At 44.5% G+C, this 19,820-nt stretch overlaps 1 protein-coding gene across 1 annotated transcript; it reads right to left on the reverse strand.

Moving 5' to 3' along the window:
• Positions 1 to 389: 389 nt before the first annotated feature.
• On the reverse strand, positions 390 to 16,135 carry VPS18 (VPS18 core subunit of CORVET and HOPS complexes). The gene is made up of 5 exons (XM_073348743.1): positions 15,814 to 16,135; positions 5,968 to 6,109; positions 5,692 to 5,783; positions 3,017 to 4,887; positions 390 to 1,786 (listed from the first exon to the last, which is right to left on the reverse strand). Exons 1-5 carry the CDS (start codon positions 15,902 to 15,904, stop codon positions 1,058 to 1,060), a joined length of 2,925 nt encoding a protein of 974 aa, XP_073204844.1. The 5' UTR covers positions 15,905 to 16,135; the 3' UTR covers positions 390 to 1,057.
• Positions 16,136 to 19,820: the final 3,685 nt, after the last annotated feature.

Genomic DNA, 19,820 nt, shown 5'->3' on the forward strand with positions numbered 1-19,820 from the left:
ACTCTCAAGTTTCTGCTTCAAGATGAAATGGTGTCACTGACTCATAGAGAAGTGCTGTGGTCAGTCCTTGAGGATACTGATTGCTAGACTTTCATTGGAGTGCCCACTCAGTGGTGCTACCTGTGAAGTATCATTATATGTAATGCTAATGGTAATTTGAGTAAGTATTGTACTTCAGTGGTGCTGGAACCAAAACAGGTAATTGGGCAAAATGTCCCAGTATGGGTATTCAGAATGGACTACAGTATAATGGCTGGAAACAAAATGAAGAGATCCTACAGAAGATTCAACTGTATGGATCAGACCAAAAAACTTGTTGGAAAACTGGGGAAAGACCACAACCCCGAAATTCCAGACACAGGGATTAAGATGCATCTTTTTAGACACTGTGCTGCTTAAGAATCATATTTTTATGTTATTATACAGAACCATGCATTCGTGTAACAGGACAGATGTTTGTAGACACACATGTAAACGCAAGTCTATTGCCTTCCTTTTACATTTCTGTCAGTAAAGCTGACTAAACAATCTCATTAGGAAGCAAACTAAAAGCAATTTCTAATTTGAAAGTGATGAATGAAAGCCTATGCCACCAAGCACTCCCCACTGCTTCTTCCCATCGCCCCAGTCTTCACCTGAATTAATACTATAAAATGGGGAAGCAATCCAACTGAATGAAATCATTTTTCCGTTCCCAGTTCTCTCTGGGCAATGAGGTATTCTTATCTTCATGCCAAAGGGTCTCAGAAGAGCAGCTTCAAGAGGCAAGCTCAAGCTCACCTTCAGAGAGAAGCCAGAAGAAGTTCTGAGGCATTTGTGGAAATTAATCTTCCAGTTCTTAGACAACCGTAACCATTTCTCTCATAGTCCTCCAGGACTAACTCATTGCTTTCCACATAACAGTACCAGCTGCTCTCTCCTTAGAGCTCTATCGAATCCATTTGTTTTCAGATTTCTGGAGGCTAATTCCTAATATGCATATTTCACAGACAGTGGACATGATGTATAACTCAAAGTTTTGTGTTCATGCGCAGCCTCGAACAATAACTGTGTGATCCTACAGCCAACTCTGCCTCTCTTCTTCATACTTTTGTGGGTCAATGAAAGGCTTGTCTATGGACCGGATCATCAGCTCCCCACAGTACACGCATTCAGCTGCTACAATATCATCAATGTCTGCTTTGATCTGTTCCCGACTCTGCTGTCCCTTCCCCATGCTGGTGGCATCTGTGTCCTTGGGGCGATGATGGGCTTTGGAGGGCTGGCTTGTGGCTCCCAGCTTCTTCTGAAGGTCTTCTAGCTTAGCTTGCTTGTAGGCAGGCAGGTTTGGAAAAACTGCCTGGAACAGACAGTCATAGTGGAACATGTGGCCGCAAAGGAAAAGGTAGAAAGGGCGGTTTAGGAGTGGAAAGTCACAGGCTGCGCACTTCTCCTGAGGCTCCACAGAGCCATATTTGTTTCTCATCTCCTGGATGTCCTCCCGGATTCTCTTGGCACTCTGTGTAGCTTCCTCCATCTCTCTCTTCAGCTCCTCAATGTGCCTGTTGTAGTCCTCCAGAGAGTTGCAGATTGCCTCCTTGAAGTGGTCGATGGTGACAAAGTCAGGGAAGAAGGGAAGGACGTCTTCAATCTTTAGTAGGTTGCAGCTAGAAAGGCAGGCCATAGCCTTCTTGACGTCCTTCTCTTCCTGGACCACGTGGCGAGCAATTTTCAACCAGAGCTTCTTCCGGAGTTCCTCATCCTCTTCAGGGAGGTCTGCACATGACTTTGCTAGATCCACGTCCACCTGAAAATTGAACAGAACAGTAAGGAAACAAAATTATGATTTCCTCTTCACTTCTCTCTCTGTCATGAGAGCCCACTACCAGTAAAGGAAGGACACGAGTAGGAGATCTCTCCATTATGTCAGTCATAACTACAGCTATACAGTGGACATGCCCACTTGGCTGTTTGTCAGCCACATCCTCTCTCCCCCTGAGACATCCACTCCCAACACAAAAGGTGTGCATAGCAATTCTGGATCACTTTGAAGAGTCATTAGGGTCCAGGAACACAACAGGAAGATCTAGCTCTCCAAAGCCACTAGTGACCTTCGACCTCCAAGGTTACAACAATGAATTAAGTATCCACCCTCACACAGCAGGCAGTTACAATTTTTGACCTTTACCAAGCTAGAGCATTTATCTCCTCCACACTATTCTCTATACTCAGAATGTAGGATTCTGCAAATATTGTGATGAACTAAACTCAGTAAATGTCAGCACTTTAAATTGTACACACTGCACTATCATCATTCAGAACCTAAGTTACCTCTACACTAATTTAAACTTTCTACAAGATGACCAAGGGGGGATAAATTCATTTTAAGTTTTTCTTGCCTTTTTTTTTTTATATTAAATCAGGAGATTAAGAATAGGGTGGGATCCTCAGATCAGCAGAGCTGGTTATCAACGAGCAGAGTTCCACAGAGCCAGGACTGCATTAACAGAAACCATATCCCCCACCACACAGTCTCTTTCACTCTCCTAAGATTATGGTCTGTGAAAGTCAGATATCCACTGTGGGTATCTTTACACTACAATTAGACACCCAGGGCTGGCCCATGCCATCTGACTCAGGCTAAAGAACTGTTTAATTGTGGTACACACATTTCAAATCGGGCTGCAAGCCTCAGCTCTGGGACCCTCCCACCTCGCAGGGTCCTAGAGTCTGGGATCTAGACCGAGCCCAAACATCTACATCGCAATTAAACAGCCCCTTAGCATGGGCCAGAGTCAGCTGGCACAGGCCAGCCAATTTTTAATTGGAGTGTAAACATACCCTGATAGTTCTGAGCTTCCACTATTGCTCTAAGTTAATATGGTGACAGACATTCCCTCCCTTTCTTGGGGCCTTTATAACCCTTTAAACACACTAGCCAACCTTCCCACCCCTTCCCTTTAAGAAAGAGACAGCTCTCCACCATTGGACCTTCAAGAACAAATTAACTAAGAGTACTAAACATAGTAGCACACACCTGCAGAGCTAGATCCACTGCTTCCTCATATAACTCCATCACTTTGTAAACATGGACACAGGCTCGGTGGTGTCCATGCTCTGCACACAACCGAAGCGCATACTTCAGGTCATAGTGGATCCTGTTAGGGTTGGCTCCTGCTTGTTTGAGATATGATAGCAGCGAGTCTGGCCGACACAAAGCATAGAGAGACAACAGATAGTTGTGAATGGCTTGCTCAGTTTCCTCCAGCTCACACACACAGAATTCCATGTATCGAATAGCTTCACTGATCTGTTGGGTGCTCCCACTTTGGCTGTAGTTGACGAGGGCAGGTATGAGCTTCCTGGCATCCAGTTTCGTGCCCATGGAGATCCAAGCATCAACCACCTTCTTGGGGATGTGCTGGATCAGGACGGGAGAGAACTTGTAAAAGAGCTTCTCATCTCTGTGTCTGGTAAGGATGTTTAGGGCTTCATCATAGTCATCGTGCTGGCAGTGATGGGCTACCACTCTCTCATAGTCCTGCATAATAACTGAAAAATAGACCATGTGTTCTGTGTCCCCATGGCTTGCTAGCAACTCATAGATGGACGCTCGGTTATTGAACAGGCACTCTTTGTTTCTGGGGCTGCTCAGGAAGCTGCAGAACTTCTCCCGAGTTGCCTCAAAGAGATTCCTTTTCGAGGTGTTCCCCTCCAGAGCACCTAGCCGATTCAAGTAGAGCTCTGTTAACCAGGTGGTCAGCAAAGTTGTCTGGGTCTTTTCAGAGGACTTTAAGCTGGCCAGTTTCTTGAGCAGAAACTCCATCAATGCCTCCTCCTGCTTGGCTTCAATGAACTTAAGGGCAATCTCTTCAAAGTAGTTCTGGGTCAGTGCATAACACTTGGCACTATCTAGGTACCTCTTGTTTTGGAAGGAGTGTTCTGCCTCTCTTGCCAACACAATATCCAGGCACTCAGGACGGTCTTTGCAGTACTCTTTGGCCAGATCAAACTTGTTAATGTTCATGTACATCTTCCAGACATCTCTCGATTCCCGTTGTACGTGGTAGCGGAATACAACTTTCTCCGTGTAGATCCAGATCTGCCCGACTGTGGGATCTTTGATCATGCACTTCAACGAGCCAAACTTCTCCAAGAACAGGTCTTGGAAGACAACCTGCCCATTCAGAGTGCACACAGCCTTCACTCTGTCAGGCAGTAGCAGCAGGAAGTGAAACTGGGTGAGCACTATGGAGATTGGCTTGTTAGCCGCCACATCTACATCAGAGGGATACTCCCAGACCCGTTCATCACTCAGAATAGAGTCAGGCCGTCCATAGTCCAATGTACCATACAAGACCCCATTTCCCATCATCCAGGCAAAGGAGCGTGGGGAGGAGCGTAGCTTTGGAGTGTAAAATGCTATTTCGCTGTAGCCAAAGCTGGCTGGGAACTCTCGGAAGCTGGGCAAGTGGTCTGCATGCATGCCAAACACGAAGCCAAAGCCCTGTTGCTCCGCCCCCTCAGGCACTTTGCCAACAAACTGGAAGAGTCTCTTACGAGTAGTGGCAATGATAAAACATTTCCCATCGAGCCCTCGCTCTATTTCCAGACAGCAGACTGGAGTCGGTCCTGCCTCCTCCTCTAAGGTATACACCAGTCGGAAATACTGGTCCAGATTAGTGCTGAAGAGACTTCCCTCGCTGACAGAGATCTCAGCCTCATATATTTGGCCCTGGGCTGTCCCCACCAGGATAGGACCAGTGTTAGTCTCTGAACCCAGAAACTTGTTCCAGCCCACACTTTCAATCAAGTGACCTTTCCAGCGGGAGAGCGTCCGCACCTTCTGAGCACTTCTGTTCAAATACAGGCATTCACTAGTGTTCAGTGCAATCACAAGATGAGATCCTGTAAGGCATATAGCAAGAGATAGATGATTAATGGGTGCAGGGTTAAAGGAACTGCAAACACCACAACCCAGGCAGACCACTACTGTAAAGCAAGACTTCTGGTTGTTCTCAGAGTCACGTTAGACAAAACATGGAAGTCAAGTTCCTAGAGTTCCCCCAAGAATTTGAATTCATAAGAACCTGGGGATTGCAATAATGGATGAGATCAGTGGTCCATTTAGCCTAGTATCACAACTGACAGTGCTTCAAAGGAAGGTGCAAGAAACCCTATATGAACAACTCTGGAATAAATGGCCCATAGAAAGTCCAGGCTGCTAATTGTTGTCATTAGGTTTTATATTTTATAAGTGTTTCATCCCAGCTAGAGTTAACTGTGGATATTATAATTATAATCCTATTTAGAAATCTGCTAAGCTCCTGGCCTCCTAAGGCCAAAGGAGGCAATGGGCTCCAAAAGTTAGATGTACATCGTGTAAGGAGAATTTTCTTTTACCAGTTGTAATAAGCTCACTCAAATCAGCCCACATCTGTCAATAAAGAACTTGGACAGTGGTTCATATACACCAAAATGTAAGGAGTGAGGCACAGTACTCTTCCTCTAACCCTTGGGTATTAAATAGGCAGAGTCCCTGGACAATAATTAGGTAGTCTGAGTTCATTCCCCAGGTGGGCCACGTACTCCTTCCACACACAGAACAGAAACCGGAAATCTTCCTTAATTAAATGCTTGTTTAACACAATTATTGCATTTGTTGTAGATATTAAACAGCATTTTGCAATTTCCCCTACACCATCACCTCACCTGTGTGGTCCAAAAACATCTTGTAGACTCTGGCTTCATCCTTGCGTCCCAACTCTACCTGATTAGGTTCATCTGCCTTGCCAAGATCAATCCTGCATGGAGGAATGACAAAGCAAGTTACCAAGATGCAGGAAGAGCCCATGTAACTGTGGAAACAAAATTATACCTCTCTCTTTTACAAAAAGACCATGAATCTGCATCTAGTTTAGGGACAGGGTTTCCACGCGACCCAAAAACAGGCTGTGAAGGCTTCAGGTCTTAAATAGTACAAGTTACCTGAAAAGGGTGTCTCTGCCAAGGCTCATACAGAGTTGGTTACAGGAGACCACAAGGCTGTTAATTTTCTCTGGAGGAGTGAAATCAATCCTTTGCTTGTTAAATATTGGAGTTTCCTTCTCCAGCCGAGCATTCACATACCCTAGGAAACGTGAAAATACAAATGTAGTTCAGAAAAGAGACAATACTAAATGTAACCTAACACAGGGAGCAGAAACAGGGAGGGCTACAGGAAAGTGAAGTGCTCCATGGTGTGGAATCATGGGGAGTAGCATCTAATCTTTTCCCCAGGTGTATGTTTGGAGATACAGTAAAAGTCTATTTTCCCATTCTGCCACAGTGGAGCAATTTGTCACATGGAACTAACCTGAAAAACAAACACAGCGAACCCTGAAAACTCTGGAAGAAACTGCACATTACAGTTGCATGACAACTTCATAAAAAGCTGATTAAGAGGAGGACAAGAAATTAGACTTGAATAAAGACTGGGAGTGGATGTGTTATTACACAAAGAAACTATTTCCCCATGTTTATTCCGTGCCCCCTTCCCCCGTACTGTTCCTCACATGTTCTTGTCAACTGCTGGAAATGGCCCACCTTGATTATCACTACAAAAGTTTTTTCTCTCTCCTGCTGGTAATAGCTCACCTTACCTGATCACTCTTGTTACAGTGTGTATGGTAACACCCATTGTTTCATGTTCTCTGTGTATATAAAATCTCCCCACTGTATTTTCCACTGCATGCATCTGATGAAGTGAGCTGTAGCTCACAAAAGCTTATGCTCAAATAAATTTGTTAGTCTCTAAGGTGCCACAAGTACTCCTTTTCTTTTTAAGAAAACAAATGGTCAACTACTGGAAAATCAGGTTATTTGTTAAAACACTGAAATGGTGCTGTACAAGGTGCTAACGTAGATGGTATCTATGCTCCAGAGAGTTTACAATCTAATGAAAGACTCAGAAATCAGAGGTGGCATTAGTTTAAAATGTTTCATTTGGGGAGGATAAAATTAATTTCTCTCTTATTCAGTCTAGCACCCATCACACAAAAGAAAAGGCGGAAATTGAGATTATTCAAAAGATTAAAGATAGCTAGATTTTTCCATAAAATTAATCATTTAATTGCCATAAAACAATTTAAAATCAGTGACTGCAAGCAATACAGCTGGAATTCGCAACTAGATCAGTAGAAAAGTTTCATAATACTTGAATAATGTTTTACATCCACCAAGCTCAAAGCACTTGATAAAGATGAATAAGTACCGTTACTCCAATTTTACATTTGAGAGAAACTGAACCATGGGGTTCAGTGAATTGACTGAAGTCACACAGCTTGCCGAGACTAGCACTCGAGTCTGGTGAGTACCAGAATCAGTGCCCTAACCGTGAGACCACAACTCTGCCCAACAAAAGCCAAAACTAGGTAGAACCGGATTCGAATTTAATTACAAACTGAAAACTTGAGCCAGTGTGATCCAGTTTCTGGATCTTTTGACAAACCTGGATTGAATTTCAAGCAAGGCTAGGCCAAATTAAGATTTGGGGTTAAACCTGGCAAATGTGGTCATTTTGTCAGAGCTGCACAATGCATTTTAGGTCTGCTGAAGCCTGAAACTCAAAGTGAAACTCAGGTGTGTGTGAACTGAAACTGGGAGTCAGAGTGTGAGTAGAAACTAATGACTTTCATATTGTTCTAGTCACAATGCTGACCTAAACGAGAACCACCACCACTATTCAACAATTTTGCTTTAATGGCTCCACTTACACGCCAGGGGACCTCCAAGTTGGCTAGCTTGGAAGACACCAAATTTAGATGGTAGCAGATTACTAGACAGCGTGGTCTGTATAGCAGGTAGGAGGAGAAAGTTTTATACCAGCAGCGTGGCAACATAGTCTGCTACAGAAACTGGTTCAGAACAGGCTTCGAGTTTTGTTTTGTTTCAGTTCATAAAAGCTTTTCAAGTTTTAAAGCAGGTGCAGTGACCTCAAGAGAAGGCCAAGCACTAAGATGGTGAAGGGAGGAGGGTGAAGGACTAGCCAGGGCAGGGGGATGGGAAATGTATACATTAAGATGGATAAGCTTTTAACACCACATAGCAGGGTGGCAGAATGGCATGACTAGTTTCATTTTTCTGAAGCTGGACAGGGCTCAGCTTTCAAAAGCTTGGAACAACCTAGAAGCACACTGTTTCCATGCCTAAATGGGGCAGCTTCTGAAGGCTGCTCTCCTATGGTGGATGGACACTAGCCAAAATCCATAAAGGAATTCAACTCTGCCATGGAACTGTAAAATAATGTGACATTCACATGGAACAAAACATGAATGATACTCATTAGTAGAATCCAGGGGACATTTGTATGTCAACAAAAAGATTGTATCACAAAGCTCTCTCCATATCAGTCCTGTGATGCAAGTTTTTCCTCTGCCTGAATTTCCCATGCCCTCACAGGACACCATGTAGCCCCTTGACCAAGAATATTGCATTCCTCTAACAGAATGACCAGGCCACCTCAGGCTAGACAACAAGAAAGGACTGGTCATTTCTGGTTTCTTTCCTAGGTTAAATTTACACTGGCCTCCCTCCAAGGATGGAAAACCACTGGCTCCACAGGGATTTCTAGGACAGTTATATCTATTTAGTGCAGTTAGCCTGGGAAAATCTTCACTTGCAAAGAATTTACAAGGCACACAAGGTTACTCCTGGGGGAATTCTGCACCACTGCGCATGTGCAGAATTCATGTTTCTTGCAGATTTCTTTTTCCTTCACAGAAAATACATTCTGCGGGAGAGATGCTGCAGTTATGCCTTTCACCCACCGGGGATTGCTGTGGTGCCAGAACAGAGGGCAGCTGCTCACCAGCCATAACATCCCATAGAGAGGACAGCCTGCATTCCTCACAGCGTCCTGCCCACAGAGACAGATGAGAATGTACATGGGGGGGGGGGGGGGGTGGGAGAGGAGACACAGACAGAGTGGGGCACATTGGGCTGCTGGGGGGGTCACAGACTGGGGTTTAGAAAGGCTAATGGAGGGACAGGGGCTGAATAGGAGTGGGGGTGCAAGGCCACATGGGGACAGGGTGCAGGGACACATGGGAACAGGGGGAAGGAGATGCTGGGACATGTGGACGGGGGTGTATAGGGACGGGGGAAGGAGTGCATGGACACATGGGGACAGGGGCACATGTGCCTGACTGAATGGGAGAGGCTAGGGGTTAACCAAGGTCTGTATGGGGGAGGCTCCCCAACTTTCTAATAATCCCTTCCCCCCCCCAAAAAAAAATCTCTGTTCCATACTTCTCCCACCCACATCCAACAACCCTCCAGATTCACTCCCAGGCTCCTTCCCAGCAATTACTTCTCTCTCACTCAGCTCCTCCATTACACCAACTCCCCCAAGCCTTTGCACTGCTTCTGAGAGGTGCAGGAAATATGGTTCTGTATTGTAGTTTGAATGAATGATTAATCAAAGTTCTGTATTAATATGCCTAGCAAGGAATATATTTGTCAAAAAAAATCCTGAATCTTTTTCATTGTCTGTATTGTTACAGACATACTTGCTGACAGGTATTTTTAAATAAAGTTACCAAAATAATTGAAGCTGGCATGATTATACTGTGTTATTCTGACAAATAAAATATGCAGAATTTTAAAATATTGTGTGCAGAATTTTTATCTTTTTGGAACAGAATGCCCCCAGGAGTAAAAGATAGAACAAGGCTGCTGGAAACCAAGGCCACTGGCTAAAGCAGCCAAACAGCAGACAAAGTTAAACACACAGTGTAAAAGGAGGGTTAGAAGACCGTTTGATTGGCAAGATAGGATTCTGTGGTCAGCCCAGTACTGTAGAGGCAGCGAATGCTCTGCTGCCATGTGAGAGCTCTGTAGCCTGGCAGGGGCCTGGAACAGCACAGGGAAAGCACAATCAGCCCCTACAGTCTTGTCCCTATGTCATTTTCAGCAACTCTCCCACCGCTGGTCTAGCACCAGTGTAGCCCAGTTACTGGCTAGAAAAGATTAATACTAGTGTAGATGGGCTGTCAACACTTATCACGGCATCATCTAGACCTGCTGCAAGCACAGTCAAATGACATGGAGACAAAAGTGCTGGCACCTGCTCTACCATCGCTATCCCCCGTTACTGCACTGATCCTAGTTCAATAGTGGCAAATTCAAAAAATAGCAAGCTTACAGGTAGCCGAAGTGTGTGCATTGGAAGAGATGGGAAATAACTTCATGCTAATTATGCAACACCCCTTTTGGCTAGCACTTAATTCAGCCTTTGCCTACACATAGTTTGACCATCCATTTAACAGCAGCACCCCCCTGCTGTGGACACTTATTTCAGGTTGAGTGTCCTCTACACAAAAAGCTTGGGTAGGATTCAATTGGTTTTATTCCATCATATATCGTTTTTCCTGACTTGGAACAGGAGAACTAGCTTTGGTTTGGAGTCTCAGTCCCATACCTCTGCATTCCTCTCAAATGTGCATAAAAACACCTTTACAAATGTGCTTTATCTATCGTTTAGGATTCTAAACGTTACACCTTCAGATTTCTGGATGAGCCTTCTTTCTTTCTACCTCCCAGAGGCTGAAAGATCTGGAGAAAGACAATGAAATAAGATCACTATTAACTCCAGCCAGGTCTTTTGGGACTTGAGGAACCTGCAGTTTGCATTTCAGCCATCCCCAGTCTTTGCTCTTTTGAGATCTAAATCCTTCTGAAATAGCATCAGTAAAAGCACAGCACTTCGGCACGCACTTCAACCAGCTTAACACCGCACAAACTTTCAGGTACAATGTTATGGTTTGCTCTTATGTGAATGTGCTCTATGTAAAGCTATTACTTTTATCTATTCCCCAAACTTTAGATCAGTCTGCAACCGCTGCCAACCAATTTACTTTCAAGGCATGTTCAAAGCCACAACTGGAGCCCTGAAGGGACACCCGCAGATTCTAAAATGGTGATGAACATGGCTGCCTCTCAACCCAAATACGGTTCAGCTGTCCCCTTTGCTGACACCCATTTGTCAGCAACAGGTAAAATTTTTAGTGAAGACAGAGTCTATAATAACTGAAAAACTACTTAAGAGATGATAATGCAGGAGTCAAGAGTAAAAGCAGAGCAGAAGGAAAGGAATTGTTAGCCAAACTCTTAAAACCATTCTGGTTCTGTTAACTTCCATTTAGCACCAAAATAATTAACCGGGGGGGCGGGGGGGACCTCTGTTAGAGATTCAGAACCCTGACTTCAATTAAACTTAACCAAATAAAGGTAACAAGCCATATTTTAAGAAATATGAACTTCAGTGTATGGACTATATTTAATTTGTTCTCTCTCTGTTTATCCCTTTTATTTTATACACAGCCTGGTATAATCAAACTTTTCCCACAGATATACACCACACAACCCTGCTTATCTAGCAGTTCCAGACGATACTTAAAACCTTTTGATAGGTTAGGATTCAACTAAAGTGGGGAGCCAGTCATAGATACTTTCAGAAGCGTATGCCTATAGATTTTTAACTCAGCAAAGAGATGCCAACTTTGCTGAGTGGCCAGCACTGAAGTGGCAATGCTAGATAGAACATAGTCCTTTTAAAGCTAACTGGGTCTCATATCTAATTCAGCCTTATATGGTGGCAGTAGGAGAAACCACATGTGAAACTCAAGACTCACTAGTTTGATTAATAGGGGAATGTACTACCTAATAGTTGCTAGAGGGACATACTCCTCATTCATATTGCATAGCTGGTATAACCCGTCACATAATTATTGTATATTTATATTACATTACACAGATGGACCTAATGTAGGTGCCAGCATTTCACAAATTGTGGCATAAAGTTTCAGACCAACACAGATTGCTTTCATGCCACACTTCTGTAGTGGTAACCATACTAATATGAAATCAGCCCATGAGAATTACACAGCCATTATACATATGATGGAACCTATATTCTCTGCATCCAGTATATTGGTAAGTTTCCCTGGGCTGGGCAACTAACATGATGTCACTAAGCATCACACATACAAAATGTTTAATAGTTTCTATAGTTACTCAAGTTCCTCAAAAAGGAAAGGAGCAAAGAAAGACTAAGAAACTGATTAAAAAACAAAAACAAGTAGTAAGTGGCATAGACAGGAGGCCTCCTGTGAGACATTACTGCCACAAATTTGGGTTGACAAGTGGAGAAGCAGTGGTTAGAGCTCACCCCAAGCTCATAACTTTAAAACCATTTCACATTCTCTCTTTTGCCTTGTATACAAGTGCATTCATATAACAGTGATATTTTAGGATTAAGTCATTTTCCACCCCACATAATAATTTCACTCTAAATAGAGGTTCACTACAGTCAAAATTGCAATGAAGCAATTTGGGACTGGCATCCTTCTTCCTCAAATAGTTTCACTCTATAACCAAGTTCAAGCTACGCTCTAAACATAGAGCCCTACCAAATTATGGCCATGAAAAACGCTTCATCGACAGTGAAATCTGATTTCCTATGTGCTTTTACCCTATATTATACAGATTTCATGGGGGCGACCTGTGTTTGTCAAATTGGGGGTCCTGACCCAAAAGGAGTTGCAGGGGAGTCATGCGGTTATTTTAGGGGGGGTCACAGTATCATCACCTTTACTTCTGCACTGCGTTCAGAGCTGGACGGCTGGAGAGCGGTGGCTTTTGGCCAGGCACCCAGCTCTGAAGGGGGTGCCCTACAAGTACCAGCACAGGGTGGCAATACGATACCATGGCATCCTTACTTCTGCACTGCTGCTGGTGGTGGCTGTGCCTTCAGAGCTGGGCTCCCGGCCAGCAGCCATTCCTCTCCGGCCACCCAGCTCTGAAGGCAGCGCCGCCATCAGCAGCAGCGCAGAAGTAAGGGTAGCAGTACCACAACCCCCACACACACACACACACACACACAACTCCTTTTTAGGTCAGGAACTCTACAATTACAACACCGTGAAATTTCAGATTTATTTATCTGAAATCATGAAATTCACAATTTTTAAAATCTTATGACTTTGAAATTGATCAAAATGGACTGTGAATTTGGTAGAGCCCTATTTATACACAATGGAGAATCTGAGAAGAACTGATGTACTGTAACATTGTGTTCACAGGTTAAGTGCACAGATTGCATTTGTGATTACAACAATACTGTAAAAAGAAAAGGAGTACTTGTGGCACCTTAGAGACTAACCAATTTATTTGAGCATAAGCTTCCGTGAGCTACAGGATGCGATGAAGTGAGCTGTAGCTCACGAAAGCTTATGCTCAAATAAATTGGTTAGTCTCTAAGGTGCCACAAATACTCCTTTTCTTTTTGTGAATACAGACTAACATGGCTGTTACTCTGAAACCTGTCAAAAATACTGTACACATTTTCTCATTTTCTGTACTTCAGCTATTAGCAAGGCTTCCATTTGCTAAACCTAATGTAAAATTCATTTCCTTGCAACTGCCTCAACATGAAGTAGTAATGGCAAATATCCAATGTGGACCCAGAGATAGAGCAGAATCACATGACAGAGTGCCCTCTCTATGCTATAGCACCTATCTTTGGTACCTATAGTGATTAATTAAGGCCCTAATTGTCCTCACATAGAGAAAACCAGGAAAGATGGGAACACTGAGAATTCATTCAAAGTACTGCATGATGACATTAATAATTTACTCTTCTATAGTTTTCAGAGTAACAGCCGTGTTAGTCTGTATTCGCAAAAAGAAAAGGAGTACTTGTGGCACCTTAGAGACTAACCAATTTATTAGAGCATAAGCTTTCGTGAGCTACAGCTCACTTCATCAGATGCATATCGTGGAAACTGCAGCAGACTTTATATATACACAGAGAATATGAAACAATACCTCCTCCCACCCCACTGTCCTGCTGGTAATAGCTTATCTAAAGTGATCATCAGGTGGGCCATTTCCAGCACAAATCCAGGTTTTCTCACCCTCCACCCCACCACACAAATTCACTCTCCTGCTGGTGATAGCCCATCCAAAGTGACAACTCTTTACACAATGTGCATGACAATCAACTTGGGCTATTTCCTGCACAAATCCAGGTTTTCTCACATCCCCCCCACCCCCATACACACACAAACTCACTCTCCTGCTGGTAATAGCTCATCCAAACTGACCACTCTTCAAGTTTAAATCCAAGTTAAACCAGAACATCTGGGGGGGGGGGGGGTAGGAAAAAACAAGAGGAAACAGGCTACCTTGCATAATGACTTAGCCACTCCCAGTCTCTATTTAAGCCTAAATTAATAGTATCCAATTTGCAAATGAATTCCAATTCAGCAGTTTCTCGCTGGAGTCTGGATTTGAAGTTTTTTTGTTTTAAGATAGCGACCTTCATGTCTGTGATTGCGTGACCAGAGAGATTGAAGTGTTCTCCGACTGGTTTATGAATGTTATAATTCTTGACATCTGATTTGTGTCCATTTATTCTTTTACGTAGAGACTGTCCAGTTTGACCAATGTACATGGCAGAGGGGCATTGCTGGCACATGATGGCATATATCACATTGGTGGATGTGCAGGTGAACGAGCCTCTGATAGTGTGGCTGATGTTATTAGGCCCTGTGATGGTGTCCCCTGAATAGATATGTGGGCACAATTGGCAACGGGCTTTGTTGCAAGGATAAGTTCCTGGGTTAGTGGTTCTGTTGTGTGGTATGTGGTTGTTGGTGAGTATTTGCTTCAGGTTGCGGGGCTGTCTGTAGGCAAGGACTGGCCTGTCTCCCAAGATTTGTGAGAGTGTTGGGTCATCCTTTAGGATAGGTTGTAGATCCTTAATAATGCGTTGGAGGGGTTTTAGTTGGGGGCTGAAGGTGACGGCTAGTGGCGTTCTGTTATTTTCTTTGTTAGGCCTGTCCTGTAGTAGGTAACTTCTGGGAACTCTTCTGGCTCTATCAATCTGTTTCTTTACTTCTGCAGGTGGGTATTGTAGTTGTAAGAAAGCTTGACAGAGATCTTGTAGGTGTTTGTCTCTGTCTGAGGGGTTGGAGCAAATGCGGTTGTATCGCAGAGCTTGGCTGTAGACGATGGATCGTGTGGTGTGGTCAGGGTGAAAGCTGGAGGCATGCATGTAGGAATAGCGGTCAGTAGGTTTCCGGTATAGGGTGGTGTTTATGTGACCATTGTTTATTAGCACTGTAGTGTCCAGGAAGTGGATCTCTTGTGTGGACTGGACCAGGCTGAGGTTGGTGGTGGGATGGAAATTGTTGAAATCATGGTGGAATTCCTCAAGGGCTTCTTTTCCATGGGTCCAGATGATGAAGATGTCATCAATATAGCGCAAGTAGAGTAGGGGCTTTAGGGGACGAGAGCTGAGGAAGCGTTGTTCTAAATCAGCCATAAAAATGTTGGCATACTGTGGGGCCATGCGGGTACCCATAGCAGTGCCGTTGATCTGAAGGTATACATTGTCCCCAATGTATACCTTCTATAGTGTCACCACAGAATCTGAAAACGCATTACAAACTAAACCGCACAACTATCCATGAGGTATTATGACACCCATTTAACAAAAGGGAAAGGGAGGCAAGGAGGGGTTATTTGACCTCAGTGATACAGGAAGCCACTGGCAGACTTGGGAACAGAACCGAAGTCTGACTCTGCAACCCTATTTAGCCAGTAAGATCACGGTGCCTCCCACGGCCAGCCAGACTCGAGTCAACAGGGCAGGATCCTGCAGGCTTGCAGTGTCGCTTGCAGCGCTCCTGCTCAGATCAGACTAGGGGGGAGGGCGGGGCATCGTGGCCCCAGGGCAGTTCCCATGCTGTGACCTGCACAGATGATCGCGTAGCCCCAGCCCCCGCTTACCGGAGTGCGGGATGCCCACGCTGGCGCGGCTCTGCTGCAGGGAGGCGGAGCGGGACAGCGAATCTTCGTACTCGTCCAGGATGGAGGCCATGGCCGCCCCCTCACCAGCCAGTCCCCCGCCACCCACTCAGCTCCCTGCCCTCAACTCATCCCGACGCAGCCCCCTCGCTGCAGCCCGCTGCACCCTCCGACAGCTCCCCTCCTGCAGAACGCCCCGCCCCCGACAGACCGGGGAGCAACTCCGCTCCTGCAGCACCGAGCCCGGCCGCGCCCGACCCCCCTCCGGCCCAGGTCACTCCGGCCCGGCTACTTCCGCAGACGCTCAGCTGAGCGGCCCCACGTGACCTGACGGCTTGCGGGCCGCCGCGCTTCCGGTTTCCGGGCGGTAGCGCGGCTGCGCGGTGTGCCCCTCACGTGCCCTGAGCGGGAGGTCGCGCGCCTGTCGCTGGCCTAGTGCCTCCCCTCCCCCCCTTCACCACACGGCTGCCTATTGTGTCACCCAATAGGCGCGGGGCTGTCCTGACGCCGCTCCCCTGGTTCGCTCCAGCCCTTCTCCCTGTGATCGCACTAGTCACAGGCGGCGCCGGCCTAGGGAGCCCCCCACGGGCAGGCTTGCAGGGGCTGCACGTAAGCCCCGATGCTGCGAGCACTACACGCTGCTCAGCCAATCACCGGTACCGCCCTGCTCATCTCGGGTGTCCACCCGTCCCCACGCCAGCCGGGCCAACTCTGCCTGGGGGGGAGCGTCTCATCCCAGTGTTACCTACGGGGGAACAGGCCGGGCGTGTGGCCTAAAGACAGAGCAATCCCACATCAGGAGTTCTCCGGCCGGTGTTTCTCAGTGGGTGGGCGGTGGCCCTGAGGCAGGGGGCTCATATGAGGCAGTCTAGGGTTGTGTGAACTTGAACACTGAATAAAAATCTAAAGCAAAGAAACTCTTAGGCTTTGTCCCCCATTCCCAGTGCGCTTCACGGTCAAGTGTTCTCTGTCAACCCCTAGAAATATACACAGAAATTAATTGTATTGGCTTATAATCAATACATTTTTTACTCTTACTGTATAGTAAAAGGGTCACGAACTTTTCTTTCAAATATGGCGTTGCCAACTTGAAAAGGTTGAAAAACATTGATCTGTCCAATGCCACCTTAACCAATAAGAAAAGGCTTTTTAATGTAAAGGGCTCTGTTCGGATGAGGCAAGGCAGCTGAGGTAATATCTCTATTGGACCAATTTCTGTTGGTGAAAGAGACATGCTTTCCAGCTTACACAGACCTCTTCTGGTTAACATCAGAACATAAGAATGGCCATACTGGGTCAGACCAAAGGTCTGTCCAGCCCAGTATCCTGTCTACCGACAGTGGCCAATGCCAGGTGCCCCAGAGGGAGTGAACCTAACAGGTAATGATCAAGTGCCACCCATCTCCTGCCATCCATCTCCACCCTCTGACAAACAGAGGCTAGGGACACCATTCCTTACCCATCCTGGCTAATAGCCTTTAGTGGACTTAACCTCCATGACTTTATCCAGTTCTCTTTTAAACCCTGTTTTAATCCTAGTCTTCACAACCTCAGGCAAGGAGTTCCACAGGTTGACTGTGTGCTGAGTGAAGAAGAACTTCCTTTTGTTTTAAACCTGCTACCCATTAATTTCATTTGGTGGCCCCTAGTTCTTATATTATGGGAACAAGTAAGTAACTTTTCCTTATTCACTTTCTCCACACCACTCATGATTTTATGTACCTCTATCATATCCCCCCTTAGTCTCCTCTTTTCCAAGCTGAAAAGTCCTAGCCTCTTTAATCTCTCTTCATGTGGGACCCGTTCCAACCCCCTAATGATTTTAGTTGCCCTTTTCTGAACCTTTTCTAATGCCATTCTGTTCTGATAGTAAACTGCAGTCCAACTGGATTAATACAACCCATTATTTTAGATGTTTTCCTCCCTTCTGGACCCTTCACTTAATTTTAGCATTAAAAGCTGAGTTTAAAAATACCAACCATCTTCTACAATATGTTATGATAGTAACTTAGAGATGGGCCCGAACTTGAACCTCATAGCAAACCCCATCAGGTTTCATCATTGTGGGGTGTTTGGATTTCAGTGCCTAGATCCAAATCCCTATTTATGGTGTTTTGGTTCTTGATCAGACCCAAACTGGAAGAGGCCTATTTTCTTATTTTCGTTTGGCTGACAACAGCTGAATTTGTGAGATTATGGTCATTTTGGGCTGAAATCTCATGAGATCTGTTTGTCTGATTTCAGTGCTGTTAAATTGGAAGCCAGACTTTAGCATGTATTTGAAATTAAACTTCAGCCTAAACTTAATCCAGATTCTGAACTAAACATCTGTTTACCCATCTGTTATTTCTCCTCCAATGCTCATTCAATTTACTTACAAACGTTTTAAATAATTATATTGTAGTGCTAAATTCATGAACTCAAGGTTTACAGACAGGAGTTGTTTTTAAGTGGGTAAAAACATGCAATGCATTTTTCAGTTCTTTTAGGTGCCTAGGAGTTCATGGACAATAAGGTGACTCATTTTTGCAGGGCTTTGCCAAAAAACAAAACAAAAGAAAAGAAAAGAAAAGAAAAACAGAAACATAAGCTTTCTCCAGCAGGTGGCAACATACACCTAAACAATGAGACATCTTCACAGGCAGGTTTCAGAGTAGCAGCCCTGTTAGTCTGTGTCCACAAAAAGAAAAGGAGGACTTGTGGCACCTTAGAGACTAACAAATGTATTTGAGCATAAGCTTTCGTGAGTTACAGCTCACTTCATCAGATGCATTCACAAGACCATACTCATTTCTGGTGCAAGTTTCATAAGGGATAAATTTGACCTACAATCTTTGACTTGAAAAAAAAAAAGAGACTAGGACTAATATCTATGCTTATTTTGGAGGGGCCTTTAAGAAAGCATTTTGGGAGATAACTTTATTTGTATTTCATTCTCATTTATTCTGATTTAATATTAAAATTAATGCAGGATTTTTATTTTATTTATTTATTAATTGCCTCTGTATGAAGCTAGGATGACAGCCAAGCAACATCTGTGCATTTTTCTATGTCATCACTTTTAATTCCAGGAAAGAATAGAGAGGGTCATTGATCCTGGGACTGGGAGAACTATGTGCTAGTACTTTCTCTGTATGCTCCATGACTGTGTTCTGTGAAAGTCTGTTAAAAATCAGACATCCCCATTAGTCCAAGTACTAAATGTAATACACAGGGGCTTCAAATGTTTGTATTGCTAGTGAGTTCAAAAAATAAGCAATTCCTATTAATTGATCAAGGAAAACATAAGTACAAGCAAATATTAGGTTTGTCTTCCTTCTTAATTTAAGAATATAGAGAACCAGATAATTTATTTGTGGCTTTCTGGCTCTTTGTAGGTTGCCAGTGGGGCCCTATCTGTCACAAAATTTGGGGACCTCAATTTAAATCCACTTGTGGTATACAGTTTGTACACAAAGAGGATCTGATTCACCCTTGATTTGCACCTTATGTAATTGTTCATGCCTGTGCAAAGTGGGTATAAAATGCTGGCAAAAAAGAACGGTTGCATTTTACACCCACTTTGCAATCACTATTCGTAGATGTAAGTGACTATACAAGGCACATGGCAATGGAGGATCAAACCCAGGATATTCTCTTCACCTTTTTGTCTATGGAAATGGTAAGACATCTTTCCAGAGTCCAGGGGGATGTGCAATGAGGTGCCTGACATGATGCATGATGAATCAGCATTCGCTGTCTCTCTCGTTAATATAGTGATTATGAAGGTGACTGGTGAGGAAGATGTGTGTGTGTCTCAGCTCCTCTAGCAGGTCTCAGTTTCACCAGGTCTCATTTACCCTAACATCTGTCTCACCACCTCTGCATCTCTCCTAGCCTGCATCTCCAGCTGTTCTGCCCTAGTGTCAGATAGCTTCCTCTTTGCTTTCATCATCTTTATGTTCCTCATTTTCCCTGTACCAGAATATAACACCTGTAGTTGCAACTTT

The sequence above is a fragment of the Lepidochelys kempii genome, chromosome 6, assembly GCF_965140285.1.
Source record: "Lepidochelys kempii isolate rLepKem1 chromosome 6, rLepKem1.hap1, whole genome shotgun sequence".
Classification (NCBI taxonomy): Eukaryota; Metazoa; Chordata; order Testudines; family Cheloniidae; genus Lepidochelys; species Lepidochelys kempii.